General features: G+C 38.1%; 1 protein-coding gene across 2 annotated transcripts in view; it reads left to right on the top strand.

Moving 5' to 3' along the window:
* Positions 1-22625, top strand: part of PPP3CA (protein phosphatase 3 catalytic subunit alpha) — a 317262-nt gene that overhangs the window by 242345 nt on the left and 52292 nt on the right. For both annotated transcript variants that reach the window (XM_021100471.2, NM_214128.1), the window contains 5 exon segments: positions 5200-5311; positions 6330-6475; positions 10094-10233; positions 18639-18716; positions 21478-21572. In XM_021100471.2, coding sequence (XP_020956130.1) covers positions 5200-5311; positions 6330-6475; positions 10094-10233; positions 18639-18716; positions 21478-21572 — 571 coding nt within the window.

The following is a 22625-nucleotide window of genomic DNA, read 5'->3' on the forward strand; positions in this document are numbered from 1 at the left end:
ACTCCTTCCCATGCCTTGGCCGCATATTCCCTAAATGGACCACAAAGAATACGCCCGTCAGTGATGCAGACACTGCTACACACTCTTTCATTCACTCATGCGTGTGCAAACACACACAGCCTTCTCCCCCACCAATATTGCCTGAACGGCAAAGCATTAAACATACAGTATTCTCTCTGAGTATTCTGTTGGTTAAAGACAAATTCTAAAATGAGAGCTCAGTTTTTCAGCATGGACTGTCCTAACAGGCTTCTCGATTCATCTCAATAATTCAGAGCTCCGCTGCAGGTGTTCTCCTTTGACTACTCTCTGGGCAAAGCAGAGCACTTAAGTTTAATTTTTACCAAATCAGCTTGCAAGAGTAGGTTCAGATTTCACATGGTCTCAGCTGGGTAGTATTTGCAGGCACTGGGTAATGGGCTCTGGGCAGGACACGGAGCTCATTTTATGCACTCCCTCCCTGCCTCTCTCCCCATCTTCTTTTGCCAAGATTAGGAATCCTTCCCCACAAAGTTAGCCCACATAAAACAAGTAAGCTTTTGAGTAGTGAGGAAAGAGGTCATTTTGTTTGGGGTGAAAATTTGTCTCACCCCAAATACTGTCCTCTTTCCAATGATGGGATTATGCTACCTGATCTCTTTGAGCAAGCCTGTGTATGTATAGGTTCTCGTCTTGAGTATGTTTTTCTGAGAATGCAGGGGAAAACTCAGAATTGCCAACAGAGGCACACACAGCTGTTTCCTTTTCTGTTCACTTCCTCTGGCTCCCTTTCTGGCCATTCTACAGGGCAAGCCATTACCTTGAGCTTAGAGAGCTGGCTCTGCCCTCAGCCCTTACATCTAGATCTCAGCCCAGGCCTGAAACACCTTTGAGCACGAAGAGGTGTTGCGTTTATTAGCTGTGAACTCATAGACTAGAATGAACCACGGCGAGTCAGGCGGTGTTCCATGTTTCTGCCTGAGAATAACAAGCAGACGATACAGCAAGTGATGTTAGGTGACAGAGGGATGCCACAGATATGAGGAAGAAATTGTCTGGCTGTCTCCCTGCAGCCAGCCATCTTTATAGTGCATTGTGATTCCCACTGCTGCTTCTCCATGTGCCTGTCAAACCAGGCAAATGATGTCTTAGATGAACAGCATTTGACATTTCAGGAGTTTGGATCTTTTCCCAGCCAATGCACATCCCTCACTGTATCATCCTGTGACTGAGAGACAACGCTTTTGATTGGAATGTTTCACAGCATGTATAGTTATTTTAAGGAGCTGCTTGATACATATCTGCAGCTCTATGTGCATATACATTTTTTTTTACTTCCTTGCATCCTCTTTTAAATCTTTTGTTACTCCCCTATACAAATTTTCAGGACTATGCATCATTAAAAGGCATAAATTACAAAGTAAGTCATTGCACTACTATTATCAATGAGCCATTAAACTAATGAAGAAAATTATATCCTTAGTGCTGCTTCATTGGGGAAGATAGATAAGAAAAAACTATGAGATAAAAATTAATGAAAAGATGGAGGATACTCAGTTTTTCATATTGACTAAACCAAACTAATTTTCAATTGTGAAATATGTTTAAGTATTCAGTAGAGCTGAAAAAAGTCGTCGAGATCCAGGTAAAGTGATTAGTGCATCTCACCATGCAAAAAAAGCCACTGGAACTTGCCTCTCTGTTTCTACTTTAATCAAGTTAATCCAGTGAAAATTTTATTCAAATTAGCCATCTGATACCACCTGGACAAAAACCACCAATTAACTGCTTTTTATTTCATTGCTTATTAATTGTGATAGTTTGGTTTGTTTTTTTTTTTTAACAAGAGACTTTTCTTTATTTAAAGAATACCAGGTTATAACTTTGTTTAAGATCCTCAGCTCTCCCGAATGTTAGAACTTTAGATGGCAAAATAATTGCCAGCAAGACAGTGTTGTGCTTGGCAGCTCTCTCCCACCAGATGTTGAGGCTGAAGGCTGGCGGGGCTCCACTCGCCAATCCACCCTTGCCCGGTCATTTACCACGCCACTTCTTCCATATTGGCTGCATTTGTGGTTTTATTCAGTGTTTGGGAAGATATTTTCTTCTTGCCACAGGGGAGAGGGAAATAAAATGTGAAAAGAGGACTCTTATTTTTAGGGTACTCTGAGCCAAGAATTTGGAGATTGAGTTTTCTTTCATCTCTCCTTTCCTTTCCCCTTCCTTTTCTTTTCGTTCCTTATCTTTTCCTTTCTCCTTCCTCCTTTCCTCCTCCCTCCTCCTCCCTTCCTTCTTTTTTCTCTCCTCTCTCTTTCTCCCCCTGCCCACTTCCACCCCTCCTTTCTGACTGCCTTCCTTCTCATTTACAGGAAAGGAGTTAATATCTCCTAAACTCCCACTATATACAGGGTGCCTTACATAAGAAAGGGCATGAAATGTGTATTGAATCATTTAAAATGTGACTAGGTATGATAAGCATATCATAGAACTTCTCTGTACCACTCTTTGAGGTTTCAGTTATGAAAGAGCTATAGTAATCAGGACTAGAGGTGATAAAGCCATGTGTTAATGTCAAAACAGGATTTTTAACAAATGGCCAAAAAAAAAAGAAAAGAAAAGAAAAGAAAATATGGGTCCTAGAATGTGATTCTTCTGGTAGTATTTGAGTAGGGTAAAAAAATTGCATTTTAGAATTTTGTTGGAGAGATTAGAGCTTTGCTGTGAAATAAATTATTACCGGCAAAATTAACCAAAAGAGTTTAGAATTGTGGTTACATTTTCAAAAGGATATTGATTGGGAGGTGGAGAGCCATCTGGGTTCTGAAATGTAACTGAATCTGAGTAGCGGTTTCACAGAAATGTACATATGCAAAAAATCATTGATTAGTACATTTAAGATATGTGTACGTTTTAAGATATGTACTGGATATAAGCTATACATTAGTGAAAACAAAAAAAACAAAGAAAACCTTCTTTAAAAAGTAACCGTGGTATAGCCAAAAACATGCATTCTCTCTTCCAGTTTATGCATTAAATACAACAGTTTATGCATTAAATACAACAGTTTCAACAAGTAAATATAGTTTTTGAAAAACTTCCCATACTCATTCTTGTTCCAAATCAGACATCCAATGTTAACAGCCTATGGGGGGGGATTATACATAATATATAAGGTATAATTTAATTTATATTTTAAATTTATAATTTTAAATAATTTATATTATTTATCTACAATAAAACAAAATATACATGTGATAGTCATAAATTTTAAACTGAGAATTGTCCTCTCATTGACCTTAACAACAGTTTGTAAATACCTTCTCGGAAATGTGAAACAAGCTTGATACTATGCATTCCTTTTACTAGAACATGTAAATGCACCTTAAACCTGATACACAGCAATCAGGGACTCATTGAGCCACATACCACCCACTTTTACATGTATCAGCAGGTCATAATCCTTTAATATAGGCCAGTTGGTCAGCTTCTCAGAAATGGCTATATCATCTGTCACATGAACTTCAGGTAAAAATTATAATCAGAAACTGGTAGTTAGAAAATTAATTAGTGTAACATATATATGTAAAATTTGATGTCAACCTGTTATTTTTTTTATTCAATCATAATCATGTAGTTGAGGACATAGCTTGATTGCACAACTCAACAATAAATATTTTTTTCTGATACTTAGTATTTTCTTCAAAACTTGGGCCATATATTCAAACATTTATTTACTTCCACTCTTTTAATAAATTATCATATGAGCTGATAGAGATGATGATTGTTCACAGCACAAGAAATTAATTGCCAGTAGCTTTTCCCTTTGGACATTGTCCAGCATAACTGCTATATGTTGGAAGTTTCATTATTAAAATGTAGATATTATTTGGCTTTTGATTTGGCTTTTTTAGATTTAAGTAACCAGAATCAGACTTGTCTCAGTATTTTTCTGGTTCTGTGTCTTCTTAGCTTTACTTTCAAAATAAATTTCACCGGAATAAAAAAGCATAGTTGTTTTCAGTGTGGTTTTCTGATCCCTGTGTATTTTTTTTTTTTCTTTTTCCTGTATTTTTTTTTTCATCTGCCCTGTGTGGCAGTTCCTGGGCCAGGGATGGAGTCTGAGCTGGAGCTGAGACCTACACCACAGCTGCAGCAACACACCAGATTTGGATCAGGGATCGAACTGGTGCCTCCACAGGGACGAGCTGGGTCATTAATCCATTGCACCAGAGCAGGAACTCCATTTTTTTATTTTTCATTTTTAAAAATGTTATTGAAGTATAGTTGATTTACAGTGTTGTGTTGATTTTGACTATAGAGCAGTGTGATTCACTCATACATATACACATATCCATTCGTGGCACGGTGGGGAGTATAGCTGCCTTTCCTGTGGATTTTTAATGAAATGCTATTTGAGGATAATGAAATTGGTGTGAATACTGCGTATCCCAGTTATCTCAGTTCACACTTCAGAAAGACTGTGTCAGTGTAGGTTTACTCCAAGCCTGGTCACTTTATACTTGGCCCTCAGTTTTACACAAATTGCAATACTGAAGGAGTGAATTCTAGAGTTTTAAGATATTTGAAATGTTTCCCCTAGCTATTAGCAGCATGTGTAGTGAGATTCCCTGGATCCAGCTTAATTAAAATTATGTATAAGAAGCTCAAGGCTTTAAATACCAAAGGCATGGGAATAAAAAGACTAGATGATGGGAAAGAAGAAAGCTAGAGAAGAAGAGAGCGTAATTGAAAATAGAGACACAATCCATGTCAGCCTGAGGTTGTCAGCATTGCTTCCAAATGTTGTCTCACCTTGCCATTCTCATTCTTCCCTTTCTGTTACCTGACTTTTACAAAATAATTAGCTATATAAAAAGAGGTGTCTTTTGTTCATCATTTTGTTCTCCTACTTTTATTTTCATTTTTAGTATATTTTCATTCAGCCTTTTTCCAATAGACTGTCCGCAGTCCGTTGTTTTCATGTGTCTAGATCCCCAGTGCAATGTTTATCTTTTAGTACAGTTGAACTTTGGCTCTGTACCAAAGACATGTTTTTGGTGTGATTTTCAATATCCTCCTTAAAAAAGACCCAGCGTTTTGGGAACTTTTGGTCACAGTAGCACATGTAGTTCATGTCTCCCTCATATGGAAGCCAAGGTATGCATAAATATAATGGAAAACATTTATTTTCATATTACTCTTTTTTTTTTTTCTTCTCAGTGTGTGCTGTACTTGTGGGCTTTGAAAATTCTTTACCCCAAAACACTGTTTTTACTTCGTGGAAATCATGAATGTAGACATCTAACAGAGTATTTCACATTTAAACAAGAATGTAAGTATGCTTCACGTGTCTTCCTTTAACACCATATGTGCTAAATAGTCATTTTAATCCATAGGAAGAGCGTATTACACTATAATCCATTGCCTAAGTCAAAATTCAAGACATGACACTATGTCATTTCATAATTCTTTCTGAGCCTAGGCACTTAAGAGAATTCAGAATTCCTTTTAAAATTATAAATTCTTTATAAAGTGATGTAAGATTTTGAATTAATATTTGAGGTGATTTATCCTAAGAAACAAGTGATGAAATTATTCTTAAAATAGCCAACATTCTGCTGCTTAGGATAATCCTATTTTTTTTTTTTAATCTCAAATCACTCAGTAAAAATGAATGGAGGAGAGGCTCAACCTTGAGCCTCTCTTTCTGGACCCAAGAGATTTACTAGCTTCGGGTGGATTTTTCAAAATTAAAGATGACTTCTTCATTTAGAAATAAACAGTAGGCGTGAGGAGGGCTTCATATAAATTTCACTTTCCTCATCGTCCTGGGAGACTTAAGTTTCTATCATTTAGTCCTATTTCAGCAGAGCACAGAAACTCCTCAAAAACATTAGCTGTAAGTCAACAAAGGAAAGGCAGTGTGTACGGATTTAGAAAGAACTTTAGAAAATTTCTTGCCGTCTGCTTTACTTTAAGAACATTAAGGAGAATCAGCCAGTTTTGTGTTCTTTCTGTTGGTCTCCTAGTTGTCATGTATTTTTTATAAAAACATGTACATCTGCAGATAAACAGCAGAGATGTATGTATACAAAAAGCTTCATCTGTTGTGCAAATGTTACTAAAAACTGTAAAATATAGATGAACAACAAAAATGCAGAACAGTAGCTATAAAGGTTAAAATATAACTTTTGAAAGTCTTCTTAATCTTTTTTTGGAACTTTGCATCTGTAGTTAGAGGTTAATAATATGATTTCAGCAAGAAAATATTTTTTAAAAACTATTTGAATGAACTGATCCTGCCAAAGAAATCGTAAGTGTAACAGTTGGTTTTTAATCGTTGTTTAAAGGTAAAATTAAGTATTCAGAACACGTATATGATGCCTGCATGGATGCCTTTGACTGCCTCCCACTGGCTGCCCTGATGAACCAGCAGTTCCTGTGTGTCCACGGTGGTTTGTCTCCAGAGATTAACACTTTAGATGATATCAGAAAAGTAAGTTCTGCTCTTTTCCAAGTCTAATCATTTTGGGGTCCCTCAGTAATAAATAGAAGACATCATTTCCCTGCCTTTATCACTAACTGAATCCTTTTGAACTTAAATGATTCCAAGTAGTCATGAAACTCTTCTTTGTATTCATTTTTTTAATCTAGAAAGGAAGATGTATTTATACTTAGAGGAGTTTCCATCTCTAAAACCTCAAGGTTCATTTTACCATGTGACCTGTGTCATTAGAAATGTAAAATATTTTATCACAAAAAAATGCATATGCCTTTTCATTTCCCTTTGGCTTGTTTCAAACAACCCTCTACATATTCACGGTATGTTACAGTTAAAAAGTGTTGTTTACGTCTTGGGAAAATATTACAACTTGACTTTTAAAATGCGTCCATATTATAATTTTTTTGAAAATCTATTTTTACAAGCCCCCCATTTTAAAGTATCAATCTAACAAAAGCAATGATGGTATTCTATTGATTGTATTGAGTGGCTAGGTTAAAAAAAGTTGATTTTTTTTAAAGAGGTATTTTTCTACTTAATTTAACATTAGCTCTTGCTCTTGTTTTAGCCAGCAAAAAAAAAGATGGGTTAGACTGAATGTGGAAGTATCTCTTTCATTAGAAAATGTAACATGCGATAGTTTTATGTAGTGGAAGAGACAATCTTTAATTTCTTTGGTTATGCTCAGTATTCCTTTAAAATTTCATTTATTTTTAAGGAAAAGCTCTATTCAGATAAGTAAAACGTTCAAATTCTACCTTAATACTGCATCATGAAGATTCATGTCTTCAGAGTTCCTGTTGTGGCACAGAGGAAACGAATCCGACTAGGAACCGTGAGGTTGCAGGTTCGATCCCTGGCCTCACTCAGTGGGTTAACGATCCGGCGTTGCTGTGAGCTGTGGTGTAGGTTGCAGATGTGGCTCAGATCTGGCGTTGCTGTGCCTCTGGCATTGCTGTGCCTCTGGCGTAGTCCAGCAACAACAGCTCTGATTAGACCCCTAGCCTGGGCACCTCCATATGCTGCGGGTGCACCCTAAAAAGACAAAAGACCGAAAAAAAAAGAAAGAAAGATTCATATCTTCAAGTGTAAAATAATGTGGTATTTACTTTCCTGTTAGAAAGGAAATGCATGGGGTTTTTTTGTTTGTTTCTTTGGCCACACCTGTGGCCTATGGAAGTTCCCAGGCCAGGAATCAAGTCCAGGCTGTAGCTGCAGCAGTGCCAGGTCCTGAACCTACTGCACTGGGCCAGGAATTAAACCTGCACCTTTGCAGTGACCTGAGCCACTGCAGTCAGATCCTTAACCCACTGCACCACAGTGGGAACTCCAAGGGGTTTTTATTTTTCAAATGAACCAAAAGTACATTAAATAAATCTCTGTTTCCTGCCCTGTATGTTACGTCCCTTTTTATAAAACCCCATGACAGATCTGCTTCTGGTGTTCTGAAACACCCAGAGCACTGCTGTTTGCTCTGTATATAAAGGACTCTAGAGACATGCCACTGAAATGCAGCCATGAAGTTCAAGTAGAGGGGTTCGCTTTCTGCATGAATATAACCAGTTCTTCTACAGTCTGATGGACCTCTGAAATAAACAACTAAACTTATCATAAATGCTGTAGATTTTTAAAATATCCCCTGCTATCCCCAAGACTTTTTTTCTGGCATGTTTCAGGTATTATCTTCAATGTTCATATTTGTCATTAAGCTCTAGACTTAGCCATAAAGTGATTTTTAGGTTTGCATTGTACCCTATGTCAGCTAGAGTTTCCACTACATTGACTTTATTTAATAAATTTCATGCTTATTTTTACTGAAGATGGTATTGATCTCAGAATGCACTTCATAACATTTCCAGAATAAATTCTATGTTCTGGTTGCTTTACCAAGGCTCTAGCTGGGAATTCGCATTAATCAGAAAGTCTCCCCTTCCTCTGCTCTTATAAGTTCTAATATAAGTTCTTGTTTCTCAGAAAGAGATTCTGTATTTTTTATGGACAAGTATTATTTTTCTTGTATGAATTGTTCCAAAAGCATAAATTATTTAAATCTCTTAAACAAGTCTAAGTTTGCAGTGATTATTTTATGGATGGCCTAATGGTTAAAATATAGACGGTCTTGTCTTTTTTTTCCTTTTTCTTTTTCTTTTTTTTTTTTTTTGCTTTTTAGGGCTGTACCCACGGCATGTGTTGATTCCCAGGCTAGGGGTCGAATCAGAGCTATAACTGCCAGCCTACCCTACAACCCCAGCAGTGACAGATCTAAGCCGCATCTGCGACCTACACCACAGCTCATAGTAACGCCAGATCTTTAACCTACTGAGCGAGGCCAGGGATCAAACCCTCAACTTCATGGTTCCTAGTCGAATTCATTTCTGCTGCGCCACGATGGGAACTCCTAGAGGGTCTTGTCTTACTGAAGTTTTTCATTGAGTGTTGAAAATGTGAAATATTGCTTCATGTTTTTTAGATATTAGTTAAAAAAAAAGGCATATAGCAGACTGTTACTTGTATCTTAACCTTTTATGTCTCAGAAAAAGATAGAATTTGATGGGCTGTCAGCCCTACATATTCACCTATCCCTATGAGGTTTTTTAAAATATTAAAGCATTGAATATAAAGAATATTAATTCTTAATATTCTTAAGGTTTTTATAGCTGTTTTATCCTTTTGGGTGGAGGGGAAGACTGCATAATATTTGCTAACTTCACTAAAGGTCCTTTAATTGCAACTGCACCAGGACAAACTATAGGAAGGTGACAGTGTTATAAACTTGGTGAAATGTCATTTTCAGTTATTATATTGGTCATAGATTCTCAATGCACCATATTAAATTGAACTATGACTTTGCTACACATTTACAGCTGGAAAATTGGGAAATGGTTTCCTATGAGAATTTCAGACGAAACTATAAAAAGCTTAGAACAGTGAGCTGAAGAATGACGCAGCTAAATTGGGGTTTAACTGCTTATCATTACGATTGGTTTGTACCCAGTAAGATAGCTCCAGTCAGCTTGGCTTTTGATTAGAAACTTAGCCCCTAATGAATGCATATCCAAAATGTCATAGAGCCAGTAGCCACTTTTACAATGAAAGCCATCTGTTCTCAAAATTATGCTGTTAAGTAGAAACACCCCAAGTTGTTCCTCATCCTCATTTCTAAATCCCAGTTTAACAGAGGCAGTAACAGAAATTGCCCCAAAGATAGAATAAAATAAAATTTTCTCCTCCAGGAGTGACACACAAATAGGGTCACATCACCTGGCAGTGACTAAAACACTTGACTAGATAAAATAAGAAAGAAGGAGAGAAGAGAGACGGAAAGGAAACCAGGAGAAAAGAAAAGGAAAGAGCAGGATTAAAGAGGCAGGCAGGAGGTTAAGGCTGAGATGAAGGCAGATCGCAGTAAATGAGCATCAGGAGGAAGAAGGAAGGAAAATTTGAGAGAGGAGAAGGGGGAGGAAGGTGAGCAGAACAGAAGGAGAGGTGGGGCCAGTCCACACTGCACTGGGGCTGGGGAGAGATGGTGGCTGTTGCAAAACATTGGTTTCTCCTGTTTTCTCCAAGTTTCCAAAGATTAGTATTTTGCTCTCTGTCTTTTATTTTTCTTAGTTAGACCGATTCAAGGAACCACCTGCTTATGGACCTATGTGTGACATCCTGTGGTCAGACCCCCTGGAGGATTTTGGAAATGAGAAGACTCAGGAACATTTCACTCACAACACAGTCAGGGGGTGTTCATACTTCTACAGGTGAGGACCGAAAGCTCCAGCTCGCCCTCTGGAGCACATGACCTTCATAACTGCTGTCATTGATCAGCCATCCGTATGTTTGATTTACTTACTACATATGTATAACTTTACTAGGAAACAAGTATAAGCGAAAGACTTACTTTGAAAGCCTGGTTCAAATGGGTTCTTAGCCCTTGAAAATCAAAAATAAATGGATAGGTAAATAAATGAATGTATATGAGCATATAGAGCTAATATCTGTGAAAAATAGAAGAGTATAAAAGAGGCAAGTGGCTTCAGGATGGCAAGGCAGCTGAAGAAGTTGGTAGGATATGGTAGAAAGATTGTTTTCTTTCCAGAACTGTAAGAAAAAAGTCTACTGCCCGCCTTGAATTTTCACTTAATTACATAATCACTTCAAAATATTTTTTACCAGTTTTCATAACTTAAAATAATTAAATTATTTTCAAGTGATTCTTAAATTTTCTTAAGCTCATCAGACTTCCTGAATAAATTTGAATTAGCAGCAACTCAATATATAGGTACCATAGTAAATTGATTTTTAGCGCTTGACAAGCCACATTGAGAAAAATTTTCTACTGATGTTTATACTTGCCGTTGTATGGAGATTTGCCCATCTCATAACATTTTAGAGCACTTCAGAAAGAATTCAGCAACACAGTTGGGTTTTTGCATGCCCTCACGATTTTCTCGACATCTCGGTCACCTCAATTTTAGCCTACTGCATTTCATTGCCCTCAGTTTCACTAGATTCCCTTATCAAACATCAGTTTTATGGGAAAGTGGCCAGAGTGAAAGCGTGCAAGAGATTATGAAGGAGCATTTAAATTCTAGTACATATAGTCCTTTTATTTAACTTAAAAATCAAACCTGATGTTCACTGAAGTTTACATGAAATTCCTGCCCTGCAGCTAAGCTAATGGCCAGGCTGGAAGAACTCTCTACAAAAGATGCATCCAACCCAATATCTTTTGTCTCTAGGGTAAGCAGATATCATTCTCCTGCATAATACTGATCAGAGTTTATTCAGTGGTTGAATATTTTGTTCCAAATACATTGTTTCCCTTGTGAGGGAAAAGAGTTTCCTTTTATTCAGCTGTTGATATGATTGAGAAATTGAAGTTTGAGAACAGAAAGTCTTGAAAACTGTAAAGCATCATTCAAAGAATAGTTTTTGCTTTAAATATAAAGAAAGAGGTTTATTCTGAGTTTACTTAACCAGAAAGTTTGTGATTCATTTCTTTGTTTTGGAAATTTGGGCCAAGGAGGCATGTACACTATTTCTGAAAAGTCTAAGGTTTCTTTTCAGTTATTAGAGAATTGATGAATAATCTTTTATTGAAAATGTTCAAACTTTTAGTGAAGAGTAGTATTGTTGAAATATATCAAAGCCAGGTGTTCGGTTTTTCAGATCTGGTGCTAAATCCCTAATTATATCGTGGATGTTTCAATTACCTATTTGATACTGAGTCATGCTTCAATAATACAATATTAAAAAATACAAACCTCTTACTTTGACATTGAGCCACATTATATTAATCTTTCTTTAATTTGTAGTATAACATTTTTCTGTTCGTTTTCTGAGTGCGCTCTTCAAATGTATCCTATTCTAAATAAACTCCCTGAACTCATATAAAGGCAAGGTATTTTTGTTTTGTGAATATAGACAGAGATGTGTTTACATCAGAGATAAAGTCCATCAACTAGATAATTACAGGATTATGCATGTTTTCACACTTTTGTTCTCAACAAGATGATTATTTAACTCCTCTCATTAGAGGTTCTTAAGAGATAATGATCCTTAGCCATGACAAAAGCTGACTGTGGAAATCCACAGCCTATATACTCTAATGGCAAAGCAGTCTGGGTTATGTTTTATCTGAAGAAGAGAAAAATGACTTACACATTCTCCTGGAGCTTTTTGATTCTTTTGCCTTCAGTCTTGAAGGTGCTATCGTCAAGGTGTCAAGGCTTCCTCTGGGGTCTTGGTTTATAGAGCTGATCTAGAGGGACGCAAAGACACAAGATTGGTAGAGGAACTTGGTGACAATGACCTCTTTGAGTTATTGGCAGTTATTTTGATCCACAACCCCCAGTTTTATTTCACATGTCTCTGTAGAGTTTGCATATTTAATTTGCTATGCCATCCTGTTCATGCTCTAACATACTATCTGGGCCCTGATTTCAGTAAAATGAAGTTTATACAGAAAAATGCATTTGTAAGTGCTGTTCACTTACAAATAATAAGTGTCAGTGTGATAATAGATAATAGTCAGTGTGACGGAGGGCAAGGAATCCATCAGAACTCTGCTTTTGCCCCAGTGCTACCATTATCTTTAGAACCTTCAACCTCTTTACTCAAATGCCTATAATGTTCAGGCAAGTAACTGTGATGTTCGAAGCAGACACTAGTTAAGATTGTAAAGGTCATGACAAATCAGGGCTAAAAATTTCTTTTTCATGTAGACCAAACAAAACTGTCAGTTGGATTTGGTCTGCCTTGGATCCTGTAAGCTTTGTGTTCTAGGTATAGCTTGCTCCAAGAGTGAGTTAAATTAACCTCTCTCAAGTGTCTCTAAGCTCTGAATCTGAAGAACGTCTTGACAGTCACGTAAAATATGTTTTTGAAGCTGCAATTTGCAGCTCACTCAAGTCACCACCAGTCTGAATCACAGGCCCACAGTCGTGTTCTGTTCACAAACTGCCCAACTTCTTCTCTGAGGCTGACACTCTGGTCAGTCCCTTCCACCATGAAATCCTCTGCGTCCTCCTTTGTCACATTTCCTGATTCTCCTCTAGTTTGTCAGGCAGATCCCTGCCTCTTCTGCTGCCTCTTTGTCTTCCCCCTGCTTTCGACATTTTTTTCTTCACAGTTTCCCTGCGATTCTCATCTAAACCCATATCTCCGCTGTAAACGATGAACTCTGGCGTTAGATCACCAGATCTGTGTCTAGTCCCTTTCTCTCTTTATCTTTTATTGAATTCTCTATTTCTAGCTTTCTGCTGGAATTTTCTAGCTTAGATGGCTCATTGTCACCTTAATCTGAACTCACTTTTTGAGTAATTAAAAAAAAAAAAAAGGTTTGTTATTTACCTTCTCTCTTGCTTAATTCCCACTGGTGACTCCTCCCAGTTTTTCTATTAACAATTCATTCTCTCAGTCACACAGACCAGCACATAGCTTTGCTTCTTCTTCTAGAGTTGAAATCACTACATGAAGCCATCCTGTCTTATTGACCCTTTCTTTAAAATATTACCAGCTTCTAGACCATCCTGCCTTCCTTCCCTCCCACTCTGAGTTCAGTACCTTCATTTTTAGTCTGTTAAAATCACGCCTGATTTCACAACACCGTTGCCATCCCCTCCTTTCAATTCATAGTGTTCCATTCATGGGTATCCTTTTGAGAATTCATTCACTCATTCAATTATTTCACAAATATTAGCTGAATACCTACTCTGTATGCCTTCTGTGAGATTTTATAGATTCTCAAAGTCCCTGCCTTCGAGGGAATGACAGTCTAGTGGCAGAGACCGATAAGCAGAAACTGAAAAATAAAATGCAAGGTGAGTAGTTCTGTGAAAAATGTGGAGGTTATCACACACACACACACACACACACACACACACACACACACACACACACACACACTGAGGATGAATGGGGTTTAAGGGACTAACTACTCGTGGTGGAAATGTTATTAGACATTATTTTTAAAGAATGAGTAGTATATATATGCAACCAGACTCCATGGGAGGGTTTTTACAGACAGGGAAAGTGTTTAAAAAATATATGAGGGAGATAACACTCTGGGAATTCTAGAAAGATAACTACCCAAATGGCCTCTCTTTACTTCTGATCTCAGATTATAGGTAGCTGCTTTGGTACACACTTAACCTGAACATTCATATACCTAAACTGTTTGACTGTTTTTATATCCACTTGATACGTGTACATGTGTGTAGCAAAAGACATAGACAAGGTTGTTCATAGCAGCATTATTCATAAAAGCCAAGAAGTGGAAACAACCCTGATATCCACTTAGTAGAATGAGTAATAAGTTGTAGCATATTTATACAACCAGATACAGCTAATGAGAATGATTTAGCCAAAACGGTGCCTAACCACATGAATGAATGTCACAAGTATAATAATGAGAGGAAGAAACGAGATACTCAAGAGTGCATACTAGATGATTCCATTGGAATAAGAATACAGCCTTAGAGAAGGTACATCTCTGATGTTAGAAAGCCAGGTTGGTGGTGACCCTTCGTGAGGAAGTGGTGGTGACTTGAAAGAGATCTGAAGAGTTGCTGGGGTTCAGATAATGTACTTTGTCTCCATCTGAGGGCTCCTTATAAGGAGGTTCACTTTTAATTGTCTGATTTGTGAGCTTTTGTGTATCAATTTGTAACCTCATTTGCCTGGTTTTCTATCAAGATGTTCTACTTCAGTAAAAAAAAAAATTTACCTGAAATAAAAGTTGCTCACTAATCCTGAAGCAGCTGGCAGCCAGGAGCAAGGGAGGGCTTTAAGCTCTGGTGAAGTTCTGGCGGGAGCGTTGGAGCTCATCCAGACCAGATCCCTAGTGGGCAAAATGAAATTAGTTGGAGAACCCTGGGACAAAGAAAACACACAGCAAGTCCTAGGAAAAGATAGGCCTGAAAGCATCTGGGCAGCACCAGGACACTCCAGAGCTAAGAACCCATGGCCAGGCCCCTAGAGGCAGAGGAGGAGCTGGCCGGGGGCCCGAGTCCTCCATACCATGGGTGAGAATGGGTGAGGCACCAAGGAAATCAGCAGAGGCTTTCTCTTGGTCCCCTGGCAAAGGATTGCAGGCTGCCTGCCTCTGCTTTGCTGAAGCCAATGAAGAAAAGAAACTCTTTGCATCTCTCACCTGCTTCACTGTCCCTGTTGAGGCCTCTGACAATTGGCTCCACTGTGAGCTTCAGTAAGATGACAAACTGCTCCTGAGCACTTAGGATATGAAGACAGATAAAATAGTGCTTGTCTCTTAAGGCATCCACTATTACTGGAGAACAGATGTATAGACATAAATTAAACCACAATGTGACAAGTGATGTATTGGATGCATATGTTGTGGGAACATGGTGGATGCAGCAATTCTGTAGCCTCAGGGTGAAGAGGTCTGAAGGGAAGGGTCCACAGTGGTCATTTAGCTTAGGCTTGGCAGACACAGCAGACCTTTATAGAAGGAAAATGCAAATAGATGAACTCAGGGAAAGTATATGCAAAGCCATTAAAGCATTAAAAAAAAAAAAAAAGCCTCTTAATAATACCTGCTGGCTACATCATGTTTAAAGCGCCTGAAATCTGCACGGTTTGTTTCAAGGACTAAAATACAGTTTAATAGAGCAAGAAACAAAAATAAGAGAATCAACAGAAGGAGTCTATTAATAGCTTTCTGCTCTACCGCCAAGCCAGTTTTTCTATCATTTCTCACGTTTTTGTCTTTTCTACTTTCTTTACCTTTGTTCATGCTCTGTCTCCTTCCTGTTCATCTCCTTCTTCTGGTGGAATTCTAACCCCTTGCCTGTCTTTTAATCCCCATTATTCATCGCTTCTAAGATCTAACGCAAGTTACAACTAACATGGAATAGCTGCTGCTAGAATCTGGGGTTGCTGACTCACCCTTCTGTGCTCTGTGGTGCAGCCTTTGCTCCACATCATGGTGGGGGGGAGATGATAGGAGTTACTGCTATGGGTTGGACATGGGGCTAGGACATGTGTATATATGGCTATCTCATTTAATCTCAAGTTTCTGAAATAAATAATACTGTCTGTATTTTTACAAATGGGGTCATTCAGGCTCAAAGAGGTGAAGCAGTTTTTCAAAATTTACACAAGAAAGTGGAATAAAAACCCAGATCCAAGGATCCCCAGTATTCTCTGGAAATTGCCACCTCCCTTTCTACCCTGAGAAGATGCATTTTCTAGTACTTAAGGGAAAATCAGATTCCAATAGAAAAATAACATTTTTGGAGAATACAGTAACTTCCCCATACATAGCAACACGGGCTGATAAATGAGTATCACAAAGCCGAAAGCCTCACTGGCCTTCACCAATCCTTGAAGAAAATGTTGATATAAGATATGTTCAGGATATAGGGTTAAACAAAAGCATTCCAGCGTAATCACCCATGTGGATAGGTTGTGTTTGACCAAGGTGCCCATGGAGGAGGGTGGGCAGGGCTGACATCCAGCTGCCCCTTTGCTCAGAAGGCTGTGGCCCAGGCTTGGGCTGATCAGACAGGAGAAAGAAAGGCTCTTTCTTCTTGGTGGACGCAGAAGTTTTTACCTTATTAATGCGAAGAGAAAGGGGGAAAAAAAAGATCTACTACAAGATAGATATTTTTCAAAAAGATTTCCGCAGATCCACGTGCTTTCTTTCTTGCTTTATAAGTCTATAAAACTTTACTATTTTATCTTTGATGTGGTTTTTTCAATTAACAAAATGTTTACCTTCCTACCTAAATTATACCTTCAGGACAGAAAACAGGCCATATTCTTATCATCCCACTTCTCACTGTGCTTCATAACACATGGAAAAAAACAATCACCAGTGAGTCTTCAATAAATTGTTGGTGAATTAATAATTTCCAACTCTATGTATGAAGGTGTTCTGAACTCCGCTTTTCCTACTATTCTACGTTTATCTTTTTTATTATTTTTTTATTTTTATTTTTAGGACCACACCTGTGGCATATGGAAGTTCCCAGGCTAGGGGTCAAATCACAGCTGCAGCTGCCAGCCTCCACCACAACCACAGCAACGCAGGATCTGAGCCACATCAGCAACCTATACCACAGCTCACAGCAATGCCAGATCCTTAACCCACTGAGTGAGGCCAGGGATCGAACCTTCATCCTCATGGATACTAGTTGTGTTCATAACCGCTGAGCCACAATGGGAAATCCTAGGTGTATCTTTTATGACGCTTTTCAGCTGAATACTTTGTAATTTATCATTTCCATTAAAAAGCATAAAAATGTCATAGAGAGTTTTTTTTTTTTAATTTTGTATTCAAGTATTGTGCCAATTTCTGCTGAACAGATTATTAACCAACTGCATCACAGCAGGAACTCCTGAATTTTTTTTTTTTTTTTAATTTTAAGGCCGCAGGTGTGGCATGTCAAAGTTTCCAGGTGAGGGGGTGAATCAGAGCTACAGCCCCTCACCTACACCACAGCTCACGACAACGTGGGATCCTCAACCAGCTGAGCGAGGCCAGGGATCAAACCTGCATCCTTGTGCATACCATTCGGGTTTGTTTCCGCTGAGCCACAACAGGAACTCCTGAATTTCATTTTTAATGAAGTTTTCATCTATTTTGAGACTTGCTTCACAGACAAAATCATCTTGATTGTATATTTGATATTTTTATTGTCACAATAAAAAATAAGGTTTAAGATAAGTTCCATTGGTCACATTTTAAAGTCTTGTGAGTTTCATAATTTTGTTTAGATTTTGAATGGGATAACCAGTTCATGTACCCATAAGTAAGATGACAGTTTGCTACTCTCTTGCCCCCTAACTCAGTCCTCTCTGGCAAGCTCTCAAGAAGGCATCCCAAACCAAATAGTGCTGTATTTGAGAAAATTGGGGTTTATATTTTATTTTATTGTTTATTTTATTATAGTTGATTGACAGTGTTCTGTCAGTTTCTCCTGTATAGTGAAGTGACCCAGTCATACGCATGTATACATTCTGTTCCTCACATTATCCTCCATCATGTTCCATCACAAGTGACTAGATATGGTTCCCTGTGCTATACAGCAGGATCTCATTGCTTATCCACTCCAAATGCAATAGTTTGCATCTGCTAATCCCACACTCCCAGTCCACCCCCCCCTCCCCCACCCCCACCCCCAGCAACCACACGTCTGTTCTCCATGTCCATGAGTTTGTGTCTTTCCTGTACATAGGTTCATATGTGTCATACATAGGCTCTACGTAGAAGTGATATCATGTGGTGTTAGTCTTTCTGACTTACTTCACTTAGTATGAGAGTCTCTGGTTCCATCCATATTTTATATTTTAAATTCCATTCTCATGTTGTATTTATATTTCTGTTCACTTTGTGTTTAGATGTGGACTTGGTAATACTGATTTTCTCAACAAGTGGACACTTGTCTCGTGTCGTTACGCAGTGGCCTGCATTCTTTATCCAGTTCACACACCTCCAGCCCTTTAAAAGCGCTGCAGCTGTAGGTGCTTTTCCTGCCACCAGGGAAACCTTGTCCTTAAAACCGGGACACTTGTTTCATAAATGATGTATGTTTGATTACACTTGATCAAATCATATGGGTCTGGATGTTACAGATAAATGTGCTTCTCTTGATGATTTCATAACAGAGAATTCTCTTTCTGTTTTTGTCTCTGACAGTTACCCGGCTGTATGTGAATTCTTACAGCACAATAACTTGTTATCTATACTCCGAGCCCATGAAGCCCAAGATGCAGGGTGAGCAGTTTTGTGGGTTTATGAAAACCGTGCGTTGCCCTTTGTCAGAACTCCCTCGTGTACTTGGCTGTGGACGTTCCCTTTTGCCAGGCTCCTTCCTTGAAGGAATTAGATCTAAAAATTGCTCTTTGGTGACACAGATATGGCAGGGTCCTGGGGAGTGAATAGCTGCAGATGTACTATAAAATCCCCTTTAAGTTCTTCCATTTTAGCTAGAAGAGGTAGAATTTTTTTTTTTTTTTTTTTTTTTTTTTTGTCTTTTTAGGGCTGCACCCGTGCCACATGGAGGTTCCCAGGTTAGGGGTCAGTCAGAGCTGTTGCTGCCGGCGTGTACCACAGCCACCAGCCTGCGCCACAGCCACAGGAATGCAGCCACAGCAGTACAGGATCTGAGTCGCATCTGCGACCTACCCCACAGCTCTCGGCAATGTCAGATCCTTAACCCACTGAGCAGGGCCAGGGATTGAACCCACATCCTCATGGTTACTAGTTGGGTTCTTACTACTGATCCATGACGGGAACTCCAGAAGAGGTAGAATTTTCACCTGGCTGTTTAAGCCCTAGAAGGGCACCTCCTCTTATTTCAATTCCTGCTCTTACTATTGTCCCATAAGTGAGTAAATTACAAGCTGGTTTTCAGTTTTGGTTGGCCATGCGAATGAGAATTACACATGACTATTTAACTGATACTACATATTGTACTCATGTTTAATTAATATCATGCTTGATCCCTGTAAAGTTTTAAAGGACAAAAAGAGACATAAAAATGATAAGGAAAATCCTATATTCTAACAAATGCATAACATGATTTTGTAATATCTAGTAAATTTCAAAAATGTAGACTGATTTAAATGGTAGAGAAAACTGAAAAAATATCAGATATGCATTTTGATGGTGCATTAAATCTGCATTAGGGAGATAGGCAGAGGGAGAAAAAGGCATAATCAGTTTTAAGTTGGAAAGTCCCATATCCTTCACAGTATGTTCCTCTGAAAGGCATTGTTTTGCTTTCAAATGCTGAAACTCATTCCTTCAAATTCTAAATTTTCTGAAAAGGAGGAGCATTTTATTTTTATAACCTGTGTTCTGAAATTGGGAACTTAGAAGCCTGCATTCTTAAATAAGCCTATGCCTATGATGATTCCAAATCAAGGCAGATCCTAAAATTTTTTCAAAATTAGCTTTTTCCTCAGTCAGCAAGTGTGAACTGATTCAATATCGTGTACTCAGTGCTGTTGCAACTGGTGTTTGCAGTAACTACTGATAGACCCAGCCAATCAGGTCCTTGTTTTTTTTCAGTGGTGTCCCTTTTTTTTTTTTTTTTTTCTGACTGTCCCAACTGAACATGTTAAGCAGATTTATCTTAATCCCACTGTAGACCTGAAATCTATCTGCTTATTTGAAAATAGGTTAAGTGCATCAATTAAAATCAACAAATATATTTGTTTTAAATGACAGGGGATTGATTCATTGGGAGAAATTTGAGATTAGGCCATCTTGATTCTGTTTTTATTTGTTGTCAAGTAGGCATAGGCAGCCGCAGTTCATAAAGTTAAGGTACTAGAATTAAGAATGCTACTGTCTTTCACATTCTGATTTTTTTCCCTCAACAAAGTTCAGTCCCATAAGCAGAAGAAATACTTCTAGGACATCTCAAAAGATTTCTTAGGGGATATTTTTTCTTCTGTGAAAAGTAGTGTCAAAATATTTGTAAAATTATAAATTTTAAGGTGCTTATTTATGTCTGAAGGTGCTTTTCTCGGTATGTTTAGAACCAAGCTAAATTACGCATGATTAGTCTGCCAGAAATGAGTGACCCAGAATAACCAAGGAATGATAAAATTTTGTTTTGCACTTTAGGAAGGCAGCTGTGCTTACCATTATACCACCAACGCCACTGCTGTTTTGTGCTTTAGGAATTTTCCTAAACTGATATTCCTGAAATGTTGCATAGAAGTCATAAGCTATGGTTTCACCTTGATGCAAAGGAACCAAATCTGTGTTTTTTGAGTATTTGAGGACTAGAGTTCTATTTTTGTCTCAGTGGAAGAAAACCAACTGGATCGTTGGTTTATTTCCAAAGATCTTGCAGATGTTTTATTACTGATTGATTAAATATGACCCCACTGAAACAATAATCTTTGACCTACAGACACCAGAAGAGATTGGCAATAAATACAATTCTAAAATAGAAGCAATTTCACTTTGTAAAACCCATAGATTTTAACTAACCAGACATTCTTTGAAAAGCAAATCACTTAGTCGAGGCAAAATGGATTTATATAACGTTATCGTAACAGAGTATTGTAGACAAATAGAATAATCCACCTGGTTATTAGTGGTAAAGTCTTGTATATTACTCTGTTTATTTAGTCTCTTTATGTTAAAAATGTTGGCGAACTTCTGAAAAACATGGTAGGTACAGGTGTCTGTGGGCAGAAAAGTAGCCTTTGTCCTATCTGTTGGGCACATGGAAATGAATTATAATTTTTCACTGAATTCCATCCTCCCCTGAGTCTGCTAGACTTAGAAAAGAGTTCTTTGGAAATTGTACCTATAATTATGTCTTTGTTGTCACCCCTGAAATGAATTGATACCTGTGTATAACAGACCTTAGAGAGAAAATTTTGTTTAATGTTATGTAATTGAATTCTCTTTGAACGATAAAAGTTAACTTTAATTTTCTCTTTCTAAATCTATAATTTGATGTCATCTTTTTTCCATACTTAGCCTTCTTTTGACTTGCATTTATTTTTTTTAGGTACCGCATGTACAGGAAAAGCCAAACAACAGGCTTCCCTTCTCTAATTACAATTTTTTCAGCACCAAATTACTTAGATGTATACAATAACAAAGGTGAGTGTTTTCACATCCTTTTTGCAGTCTGGTATAGTATGTGCAGTAATCCTTAAGTTCTATTTTGGTTTGTTTTTTTTTTTTTTCTTTTTTTTTAAGGGCTGCACCTGCGGCATATGGAATTTTCCAGGCTAGGGGTCAAATGAGAGCTATACCGGCCAGCCTGCATCACAGCCATAGCAACTCAGGATCTGAGCTGCATCTTCGACCCACACCACAGCTCACACTAACTCTAGATCCTTAACCCACTGAGTGAGGCCAGGCATCAAACCTGTATCCTCATGGATATTAGTCAGATTCGTTACCACTGTGCCACAAGAGGAAATTCCAGTTTAATTTTAATTAAGCATTTTTGTTTTTGTTTTTTGTTTTGTTCTTTTCAGGGTCACACCTGTGGCATAAGAAGTTCCCAGGCTAGGAGTCAAATCTGAGCTGCAACTGCCTGCCTCCACCACAGCCACAGCAACGCCAGATCTGAGCCACATCTGTGACCTATGCTAAAGCTCACAGCAATGCCGGATCCTTAACCTATTGAGCAAGGCCAGGGATTGAACTCACACTCACGGAGACAACATTGGGTCCTTAACCCATGGAGCCACAATGGGAACTCCTCAATTAAGCATTTTTAATCATTTTTTTCTCCTTACTTTTTCATTTATTGTTTGATGCAAATTTCATGATTATCTTCAGAGTTACAGATTCAGTCCGTCAGGGGTGGGACCCAGGCACTGTTATTTTTCAACAGTTCTCTAGGAGATTCTAGTCTGTAGTAGGGTTGACAGCCCCTTCTCTAAGAGATATAGGCCTCGAAAGAATAATTGAAAGTTATCCAAAATCATGCTTCTTAAGAAGAGTAAGGATTTAAGTGAGAATGATGTGACTGTGTATATAAAGGATCAAGAAAAATAAGCAAAGAGAAGCTATAGCTTGAAATTCAAATTCAGATTTCACCTGTTGAGCACCTACGATGAGTCAGAGCCTGTGCTAGGCAAGTACACATTCATTTTTTTTTTTTTTGAAAAATTGAATTAAACTTGAAATAGCATTTGCCGC

The sequence above is a fragment of the Sus scrofa genome, chromosome 8 (genome assembly GCF_054392235.1).
Source record: "Sus scrofa isolate SSC_HxYL_T2T_F1_AM1 chromosome 8, Sscrofa_HxYL_maternal_Yorkshire_Landrace_v2.0, whole genome shotgun sequence".
Classification (NCBI taxonomy): domain Eukaryota; kingdom Metazoa; phylum Chordata; class Mammalia; order Artiodactyla; family Suidae; genus Sus; species Sus scrofa.